Source organism: Mycteria americana, chromosome 2 (assembly GCF_035582795.1).
Source record: "Mycteria americana isolate JAX WOST 10 ecotype Jacksonville Zoo and Gardens chromosome 2, USCA_MyAme_1.0, whole genome shotgun sequence".
NCBI lineage: Eukaryota > Metazoa > Chordata > Aves > Ciconiiformes > Ciconiidae > Mycteria > Mycteria americana.
Genome location: NC_134366.1, coordinates 107,747,390 through 107,758,516, shown reverse-complemented (window position 1 = coordinate 107,758,516; position 11,127 = coordinate 107,747,390). Strand labels below are relative to the sequence as shown.

The 11,127-nt window shown below is 36.9% G+C and overlaps 1 protein-coding gene across 3 annotated transcripts in view; it reads right to left on the bottom strand.

Moving 5' to 3' along the window:
- Positions 1 to 312: 312 nt before the first annotated feature.
- The window catches only part of EXOC3 (exocyst complex component 3), a 28,280-nt gene continuing 17,465 nt past the window's right edge, over positions 313 to 11,127 (bottom strand). For all 3 annotated transcript variants that reach the window (XM_075494187.1, XM_075494188.1, XM_075494189.1), the window contains exons 6-13: positions 10,693 to 10,818; positions 9,049 to 9,149; positions 8,455 to 8,565; positions 7,549 to 7,699; positions 6,037 to 6,159; positions 3,198 to 3,359; positions 1,756 to 1,883; positions 313 to 1,292 (exon numbers count right to left, since the gene is read on the bottom strand). In XM_075494187.1, the coding sequence (XP_075350302.1) occupies positions 1,121 to 1,292; positions 1,756 to 1,883; positions 3,198 to 3,359; positions 6,037 to 6,159; positions 7,549 to 7,699; positions 8,455 to 8,565; positions 9,049 to 9,149; positions 10,693 to 10,818 (1,074 nt within the window). In that variant the 3' untranslated portion in view covers positions 313 to 1,120. The remainder of the gene's footprint in view (positions 1,293 to 1,755; positions 1,884 to 3,197; positions 3,360 to 6,036; positions 6,160 to 7,548; positions 7,700 to 8,454; positions 8,566 to 9,048; positions 9,150 to 10,692; positions 10,819 to 11,127) is intronic.

The window sequence follows — 11,127 nt, the reverse complement described above, 5'->3', positions numbered from 1 at the left end:
GTAAGGAGTTGTCAATGAGAGGGGACCAGTGGCACAAGGTCTGGGTGTTCGCAGGCCAAACAAGTTACATATACAAACTCCAGCATGTTAATTAGAACAATGTAGGCTTGTGTCTTCCTTGTACTTATCTCTGACAACTCTGTTCAGGTACTAACAGATAATGCCTTCATTGTGTCCTTCATCAAATAAACTTTAACTTCACAATTTTCTAGTAATATTTTATAAATTAGAACAAATAAATACTGCAACTTAGCTTTAAGCATTAATCTGAAAATACTGTGGAAATAAAAAACCAGTATCTTGTGTTTCCAGAAAACTATTAAATCCAAAGTTTATTCACACTTCAAACAAAACGAACAAACAAAAAGATTTAAATCTACTGTAAATCTATAAGGGTGTAAAGGATACACAGCTGAAGGTAGCAATGGTTTAACATTTTATTGAATGGGTGGTGCTTTTTGTGCTGTTTTTAGTGAATCGATAAAAAAAAAAAAAAGATTGTACCTCATATGTCTTTATTTATTTATTCACCCTACCTATAATCAAATTGCATGGTAGCAATTTCATTCAGTCCCTTAGGCAGGAAACTGATTTCATAATTAAGTTTTCTGAAATAAACTATTTTACACCAAAGTAAGTACATAAAGTATAATGTGAAAGTGGATTGAGCATGTTAATATATGCTCAGTGCAGTGCCATATAAAGATAGTTCTAAAGGAGTCTGCTTAGGTATTGTAAGTGATGTATGTTAGTATATCCAGCACTAATACAGCTCTGTTGGTTTTGGTAGAAATATCTTTATATGGCATTGCAGTGCACCGTGCAAACATATTCCACGAGAAAAATGTATTTGCTGACAGCAAAAACGGCTGTAACAAATGGGTCAGTAAAAAGCCCCCTGGCCATTAGAAGCTTCATTCTTCAAACATGACCTTTACATCCACCTTCTTTCAGAAATCTGATTACATTCTCCCACATCCAAGTCTTTAGAAAGAAACATGCCTAGCAAGTATCAGTGTATATTGAACTTTACTTGAAATAGCATTGCCAAATTTGCCCTCAAATATTTCAAACCTGTTGATCCCAGACCAGTAATGACACAGAAACACAGAGTTGTCAGTTACTTAAGAAGTTTTGGCACAGTTAGAGTAGGAACTGTAATTTCTTTAAAAATTGGCACATAGTTTGGATTTGGTTGGCTTGAACCTTTATCCAAAGTCTCAATGATAGTCTGCTTCATATCTCTGCTGGCATCGCCTCTCACTGTCAGCAAAGCTGCAATATGGTCATCCCTGACAAAGAAAAATGGTAGAACTAGCATTAGTAGGAAACTTTGCACAAGTAAGAGCTTGTCAGAAATATCACTTAGTTGGTGAGCCTTTCACTCAGTTTCAGTATGTACTTTAATTCTTAATCAGATCTCTAGTCACTCAGAACTGGCTTTTGCAGCTCAATATAAAGCACTACTTCGGCTGCTCTTAGGACTCTAAAACATATTTTATCCTCCCAAAACACAGAATGGAAGTATTTTCATTATTCCTTTGCTGTACTTAACTCCACTGAGTACTTAAGTACATGTACCTTCTAGTCCAGGTCACATACATTTTATATTAGCATTATTTTTCATAAGAAAGTGGCTACATTCTAAAATATGAAAAATATGAACACATTTACACATTGTTTTAAAATTCGCCCAAGACTACAAAGAAACCATGATGTTATCTATCTTTTAACTTTGAGGGCAAAGAGAATTACCTGATATCTGGGTATTTACTGACTAACATTGAAACTTCCAGATAGAGCAGTGAAGGATCAGTTAGCTTGATAACTTCTGCAATGGCTTCAATGATGTCACAGAGTCCTTCAGTGTCCTCTCCAGAGCCCTGCAAGATGGAAAGTAAAAAAAAAAAAAAAAAAAAAATCCCCAAAACAAAAGCAATCCCCCCAATATCTACAAACAATCCTTTAGTATTTTGTCCGACAGTGATGTTGAATTCCCCAAAGAGCTGAATTTTCAGACATTAAGAAAACAAAATATTTGTGAATTGTCATCATAAGCCTCTTTCCTCTTTCCCTGTTGTTCGTCATCCAGAGACCTACCCTCAGAACATCAGTAAAGACAGACATGTTTTATAAACAATATGTTGTATTTATCCACATAGTGATGCGTTCTAGTCTAACTTTTGCTAATTTGCCAGCATAAACATTAGGAATAACTGATGTGAAAGCCAGATCTCTTCTGAAACATTACTTAAACTGGCCCTGCATTAGCTTTCTTTTAGTCATCTGGCCACCAAGGCAGCTTTCAACAACTGATCAACTGAACTGCAATATCTACTTAATCTCTGGACTATTTTAGTGCTCTTAGTTCCAGGTCATCTGGTCCTGCCAATCTGGTATTGTTCATTTCATTTATTCCATAACCTCTTCCATCAATGCCTTCATCTGAAACAGATCTTACACAGAATGCCACATAATGAAGGACTCTGATGCAGGAGTTACCCCAACATCTTCCACAGTGAGCAGAGATGAACACCGCCCCTTCCCCACCCCGCCAGTTTTTCAGGCTTTATCTTTCTCTGCATTCTTTTTGCATTTTGTCATCTGTTGGCCCTACGAGCTTTGCAGCAGATTCCTGCTCCTTATGCAGTTAAAAAAAGATTTAGTATTCATTTTAGGCCTATCTTGTACATTGTTTCTCAAGTAGCTTTTTTGGTCTGTCTTTTCTATTTCTACTGCACTTTAAATGGGGTCAACATACTTGTCTTGTGGATTCTAAAGGAATACATTGCATGCTACTTGGGTAATAAGTAACTGCATCCACTTGATGCAGCATTGTCCTTTCTTCCAGCCAGGAAAAGCAAAGCCCAATTATTTTTTTTTAAACAACCAACTGCTTTTTTCTTTCACTTACTGCTACAAATTCAGGGTACCTATCTCTGTGAGGCCATTCAAACATTCAGCTGCAGAGCGCTGTATGAACACAAAGCAGTACAAAGTGGTGCTCAGGAACTTTAGCAGCAGGCCTGTGTGTGTTCAGAAACTCTGTGTCCTCAGCTGTCATCCTCGATATTCACAAGTCACCCAACATTCTGGAGACGTGGAGATCCAACTCTAGCCATTTTCCCCAAGCAGTAGACATGCGTGGTTTATTCTAAATTACCAGGTTAACAGCATTACCCAAAGCAAATACTTACAGCCGCAAGCTTCTTAAACAGAAATCTGAACTGTTCTGCTTCTTTGATCATTCTTTCTGCACCCTCTTTTCTCTCTTCTGCATTCTTGAAAGATATACGTTTTAACATGATTGCTCTGATGTATTCCACAACCACTCTCCGATGGGCCTCAACAGTCATTGTCTGAAAGAAAAGGAAAAGGTGGTGGATTATGCCAGTGATACCTGCAAGCATAGCCATTATTTTTAGTCTTTGAACAGTTATTAGGCTTTGAAATGTGTATTTGCACTTAATCACCAGTACACAGTTTTTCCTAATACTACTTATTTTGAATGGCTTTAGATTTTCACAATGCTACCAGAAGTGAAAATCTGTCCTTCCCTAATGAAAAGGATGTGCCAATTACAAGAAAGAGAAACAACAAAACCAAGATATCTCTAATGACACGTCTGAATTACTTTTGAGGAGCACCAAAGATAGAAGAACAAGTATGAAATAATTTGGATGATCTTTAGAACAGTCCTGTGCTTGGCCTTGCAGCCTTGCTCTTTATATCTGGTCAAAGAACGACCAGCCATCACAGAGGCTTCTGCTGGAAAACTCCAGTACATTGCACAAAGCATTGCAACTCTTACCTATGTTATCTGTGCCCTGGGTCAAGTCTGGTAAGAAGCCTGGAGAGCCAGCAGCAATCACTTTCTCACATCTTCCTTGACTGATTTGCTGTTCTGCACTTGAGTTTTTATAGGAAATAGCTACTGGTGACTAAGTGAAGCATCTGCTATTGGTGCAAGAGTAATGCTGAGGTTTGGAAATAAAGAACAAAACAAAAAACCCCAAACCTTTACATGTTTTTTCAATTCTAATGTAAGGAAAGTCCTTAAATTCCACAAGTCCTCAGGTGGTTTTTTTTCCCCCTAAGCATGGTGGTGGTGGCAAAGTTACTTATGATTAAGAAAAAGCCTGCAAAACAGGTAGTCACAAGCTCTTTATCATATTTTATTAGTATATATCAAGCTTTAGTTTCAATCAACATGTTCTTCAGTCAAAATTTTGGAGAAAGGTTTCAGGAAAGAGAGAAAAGGAAGAAAAAGAAGACAAAACAACAGATTGCAAAGTATTGGAAGTTGCAGCCCTCACCCAGGACGCAAAAAATATGATTTCCAAGTCCAGCTCTCAAGACTGTGCAGAAATTCCAGAGTTTACTGGTTGTTCAGGGATGGCTTCTCTTGCATTGATGGAATTGATGCCAATTACACAGAGGAAAATTAACTGCACAGAATAGACTGTGGGAGACTGACATGTACGTCCCATCCCACTGAAAAGTAAGTGAAGAAGAACAGCTCTACTACAACTGAGAAAAAGAACACTCAAGAAGAGCCAACAGTGCGATGGCAGAGCATTCACTTTACACATGAGGAAAATGGCAAAGCAGAGTGACTGTAAGATCCAGATCCCCTAATCTCCCCTGTTCCAGAACAGTGTCCTTCCCATTGGGCTGTAGTCTTTTTGGAGGTTCTCAGTTCATGTGGCTTTTAAAAATTGGATTTTCAAAACTGAGTTAACCAAGAATATTTTAAAACCAGAAAAAAAGCCCACTCCAAACCAAGGAAACAAAAGCAGGTCCCATCCAGTGCTAGAACATACGGTGCCTTGTTTGGGAGATTTTTTCGTGCTGGGAGACAGTGGAATAGCACATATGATGAATGCCAAAAAATGTGTTTGTCATCTTCTTCCCCATAAGGTGGTAATAAATGCTACATGATGAAACACATGTGATTGCAGAGATTGGTATTAACACTTAAAGAAACTCATGCCAAGCACTATTACCTCACAGTAACAAACCAGATCTGGAAAATAAAACTGTTCCATGGATATAGACTAATTCTGGGACCAGCCTAAACTTTTGTGTACTTTTTCTGGTCTGAAAATGCATATTATTCACTTACATAGTAAGGCTTCTAGGATCTGCAAATATTGAAGGTTAAGAGGTTGCCAGAGGAACTTTGAGCAGTCTCCTCTATCTCTTTAAGAGTTAAAATAAGAAAGAGTAAGTGTATGATTTTGAGACTGTCTTTTACGCACTTCTACTTAGTAAGGATTTGTTCAAAGACCTCACCTAAATCCTGATCTTACTAGCTTCAGGTATTTCCTAAATCTTAGGGAATCATTTAAGACATGCTATCTTAACTACCCAAAACTGACTTTAATTCAATAAAGATAAAAACAAGAACAATACCACCAAAGATTAAAGCATAACAGAGAAATATGGATATACTTTGACAAACCACAGGGGAAGGGATAAAAAAAAAAAAAAAGGACACATCCTAACCTACCATATTATGCTGCTGTAACAGCACTTTAAACACGAGTTATGCATTTGTTAAACCTTATGGCACCAATTTAACTATGCCTCATTGTACATATTAAAACTAGGAATTACAGAAAGTGCATTTATAAAAAAAGTAATTACAGGTCAGCAAAACTAGTTTCAGAAGAGCTAATTTTAGCTGACTACAAATGTCTGAGGAGAGGTAGAAAAGTACAAGCTGGTAAGAATACAATCTAGTAACATGCCAAATACATTTTCTGGACTAAATCCTGCAACTTTGGTCTGTCTTTGACAATATCATATGGCTGTGAACAAAAACGATGAGAGAGAAATAATAGATTCGGAATATTCTAGTCTAATATTAGATTAGAATCATTGCAATATGATTATGAACATCTTTTCATTTCCAGTGATGAATCAATTCCGATTTCTGTATTCCAACTCTGAATTTCATTCCATGTTCAGAAACTGCAAACCAACATGATATCCAGAGTCCATTAGCAAAGTATCAGAATATTTTGCACCTACCTTTTTATAAGGCTTTTTTATTTTTGCAAAGTCATTGAAATAATCCTCTACAGTGACACAGATAGTCCCCACTGCATTAGACCCCATCAACCACTTCTTTGTCATCAGCTCATTGAGATGTGGCTGTGAAAGTCACAAACAATTGATCAGAACAAATTTTTGACACTTTCATCATCTCAGTGCAGTTACAAAAAAATAGGAGACAATTTTAAGTGTCACACATTTCTAAACTACACTCCTTCAAAAAGAATAAGCAGTTAGTGTAGGAAAATTATGTGATCAGTTGTCAGAATGACAGTTGCCACAGAGTGCTACCCTGACATACACGCTGTGTATGTAAAACCAACTGCACTAACCTGAGCATTTGCTTCATATGAGTTCTCTAAAATCCTTTGTTACATTCTCTATTTAAATGTCTACACTAAATAAAAAAATTAGGGTCCAAGGACAAAATTGGTGTTAAGAGCTGACAATTCCAATTTTAAATATGAGGCACTTTTAAACTGTTGTGATAATGCAACTTCATGCTTGGTTTCTTGAACTGCTACTGGCTACTCAGTTGCTCCTCTTTGATGGCCACACAAACTTTCTGTGCCTATACCAAACTTGGTGGCCTATACACTTTACTCCTTTCCCAGAACTCCACAATACATAATTCCAGTATTCTCTACATCTACATATCCATCTTGCTTTGTTCTCCACAGAGGAAAAATTCTTTACGTATTAGAGCACAGTATTTTATAAGTGATAATAGTGACATGAAGCTTGACATTAATGAATTTCAAAGAATGGTCATTAGAGTAGATGGAGTGTCTTCTCATAATCAATGAGCTTAGTTAATGAGAAATAAAGGTTTTGTTTAAAAGCTCCAAGTTTAAAATAAACGCTGCTCCCACATCTTTCTTACTGTGAGTCATTCAAGGTGTTTACAGTAGTTCAAAATATTATTACAAATCAAACAAGTCCCAGAGCATCTTTCTTCGCCCCCACCATTTCTCTAATTTCCCTGCCTCCCTCCCCATACTCCCAATTTCTTTTTAGTAATCAAAAGAATTCTTTTTTTTCCCTAGGGGATTCTATACAAGCAGCTAGAATTCTTAAACATGGAAATTTATCAGTCAGAAGGGGCCCACCTTTAGAGTCAGTTAACTATGTTAATTATAGGTGTACTGCACCTGTACAAAGATGATAACATAATATCAGCTGTAGTTTCCCAAATAATTCTTAAAGCTCAACTACATAGGTACAAGACTAAGTACAATCTGCTAGAAAATATTCACTATATACAAAGCACCTGCCTGAAGTCATCCTGTGAAATAATTAAGCAACCTTTCAGTCTCCTACATGCAAACTATAGCAGTGAAGAACAATACTGACGTTTACCGGCATTTTACTAGCACACCACATATAAAATATGTTTAGCAATCAAAAGGCTTCGTAACTACTTCATGCCTGAATTATTTTTCCTTATAAAATAATAATTCTGTTTTTTTGAGGAAAAGAAGTTCTAACCTCTAAATCCATAAAGACTTCATCTAGCAGGCTAGAGCATCCTTCTTTGGCAATGATGTCTAAAGTTGCATCCATGCTTGTATGACTGCTTGACAACGTGTCTTCCATTTCAATTTTCAAGTATTTTCTTTTCAGACTGCTTATAGATTCTCTGTGACAAATAACAATGCTTTTCATCATCCACTGATGCACAATTGCATTGCTACTAAATTTTCAGTGTGTGTACACAGAAAGAGACATACTAGACAGTCTTATTTTTGCAAGGGGAAATAATGCTTGCTGCTTGCTTTGGAAGCCTTAATTTACTCTCCCAGCATGATTTGAGAGTGATCGACCTAGACTACTTGTATGCTGGTAACAAACCGCTGCTGATTTGTAGACTTGAGAATGGCAGCAGATATAGATGAACACGGGGTTGGATTGCTGACCACTGAAACATGAGCAGTGAGGATTTCTTTCTCCTCTTTTGATATTCTTAATAGAGCAAGCTCTACATTTACTTTTCTCCAGTTCAGTTCACCTTGATCACACTGCTTGAAGGTGAACTGTGAGAGATCAAATGTAAGAGAAGATGGCAGGCCCCAGCTAAACTAACTGAAATTACTTTTTTAAATTCTCAAAGTTGAAGATAGATTTTTCTTTGGCAATGAAATTCTTGGAATAACAAATGGATTTTTGCCAGTGAGGGGCAATGGCTTGGCTTGCCAAAGGCAAGAGCAATCACAATATCTGCCTCTTAAAACAGTAATGTATTTAAACCTGTCGTCTTTGTTTAGTCAGCTAAACTATCTTAACCGAAACTCTCTTTGCATACAAAAGAGGAGAAGGTCCTGGGAACATGTAGTATTACAAATGAAATATCAATACTTACTTTTCTCACAATACTGCAAGAACATGCACACTTACTTCAAGGTTTGACAGTTGTTGATGACTGCAATCATGTATTGAACATAGCACTGAGGATACTGACGATTTTTAAGATGTTCTTCTTTATACAACTGTGCTTCATCTTTGTACCTGTGACATATACAAGGAATGGCATTAAAACAGACAGAAATCTGTAATAACTTAAGTACACCTGTAGGACCAAATGCTCCATAAGGGCCTGTCAGGTATTTATAAAGGGCTTGTTGCTCATGTGATGTTTAGTCTCTGTTCTGGGCAGAATCCAGCCAAGGAGGTGTTTTCTGTCTTCCTTATGAGAAAGAGATATAAATTTGAGATATAAAAGAAAGTGGACATGACTCCAAAAATTAGAGCCACTTGCAGAAAGGAACTGAAAGTGCCACTCAACAGCACAGAAGAACTTCTGCAGTGAAAGTGGGGAAAGGAGGAAGAAAGCAAGAAAAGGAAAGGGAAGAAAAGCTTGGTTGGCATGGATGTGACAGGAGAAAGACAAAGCAGTAAAGAAACATCCACAGGAAAAACAAGTATTGGAATTGTAGGAACAAAGAGAGGCTGAGGCAGGATAAAGCATTTATATTTTAAAAATTATGGTACCTGGTTAGAAATGAAGTCATTTGTTGAAGACATAGAAGGAGTACCTTTGTTTTCAAATCTTCATTTATCTGAGCAGCCACCTGAAGATTCTGCTCAAACATCTAAGTTAAAAATAGTTTAAAGAGAGGCCTTTATCAGTGGTAAACCAAAGACAGAACTCCTATCTTGTTGCAGACTCTCACTAGCACCAGCTCTACATATGCTTTTTGCTGGGGTTTTTTGTTTGTTTGTTTGTTTTCAAACAAGCCCAGACAATTGCTGCTGACTAAACCAAAAATCACTATTTCCATAAGTGTAATTAATAAATTGACAACCATAAATGTATGCTGCAGTTTTCTCCTGGTACTGAAAACAGTTGCATTCTTTCTTCAGCAAAAAGTACTTAATATTTCTAATTCAGGAGTTTTCCTTTACAGTAGATCAAAGTTCTTGGGTCAGCTCCTGCAGCTAGTAATGAATAACCTTATAACTTGAATTCCTTTGCTTTCCCCATATATCAAAGTAGTAAGTTCACATTAGTGAAGTAGAAGGGGCCCCTAAACTTTAGAAACACAACTAGCCACAAAATCTGGTGACCTACAGGGTCAGTGTTTGAGAGGAGGGGGACTGGAAAGGAAGGGTACAAAGCTGGGTGGAAACATGAGCTGCTTTTGTGCTGAGATGATTTTGAAAGTTCCACTGTTACGTGAATCTCAACACTGCAGCCTTTGACAGCACAACACTAGAGCCAATCAGCCATCAGGTTCTTTGACATCACACATTTTCTGAAAAGGATTAGATGAAGTCAACCTTGGCGCCAGTACAAATGTGAAAGAATGTAGCAAAAATCATGGTATAAGCCAGAAAAAAAATAAAGCAGCAAACACATGCAGGAAGAAGAGACCATCTATCTTTCATTGAAGGTATCTAACACACTATTTGTAAAGAAAAATTAGAAAATGAGCATAATAAGCTGACATTTTTCTAGTTGACAAAGATCACTTTAAAAACTTTCCATTTCTACTACCAACAACAGGGTGGTGCAGGTTGGGGGGGTTTTGTGGCTTTTTTCTTTTTCTTTTTTTTTTTTTTTGGTTAAGATCTTAGAAATAGCCTTATCTTTTCTGTTTTGAGGATATTTAATAATTTGGACAGGCATTAATGTTAACTGAAGTAGAGTTTAAACAGCAACATTTTTGATCTTCAACAGAACTTTTCTTTTCAGTATTAAGATGTTTGTATAATGAATAATTTATAGGAACAAATACATGCCTAACTACCTCAGCACCATATTAACAAACTATATTCTAATAACTTACAAACCCCTCATCTGGTAGGCTTATGCTACAAATTTGCGTGAAGAGGCCTAAGTAAAATCAGTTAACTAAATACAAATAACAACTAAATAGGCTGTGAAAAATATGTTTCCAATCTACACATAAAAAGAACTAAGTCTGTAAGCGTTAAAGTGAAAAAGGCAAATAAAAACCTCAGACGAAACAACCGCTCCAACTAACAACTCTACAGGAAAAAAACCCTATACTTCAACAGACATAGAAACAATGGCATTCTAAACAGTTTGGTTCCTGCCCTCCGCCCCTCCATTCCCCCAAAATCCAGGTACTGCTTCTGTAGATTTTCTAGAATAACCAAGTTCTCTTATACCTGAAAAACAATAGCTGGGAGCGTAGTCTGATAGTACCCATCTTGATCTGCTTCTGGTTCAGTTTCTTTTACCCAGTCTTTTTTATCTGTTTCCAGTGCTTTTCGTAGCCATCCAATGATGTTAGACTACATTAAATAAAGCAACCAAGAAAAAGAAAAGATTTTTCAATTTAACACAACAAGAAACCCCACTACAATATCTGGAATAGCAGGTATTTCCATAATGAAGAGTGGCATAGTAACAGATAATGTTGACCGCTCTTGTCATCCCTGCAGGATATAGCTAACAGACAAATTAAAATTTGCATTGACAAAGGTTAGTACTGGTAAACTAGTGATGTAATTTGAGTGAAGCTTAGGCACATTTTGGAAGGGGAGGGCTCCAAACACAAGGAGCAAGTTAGTTTGTCAGAATCAACATGTTTACTAACTTTG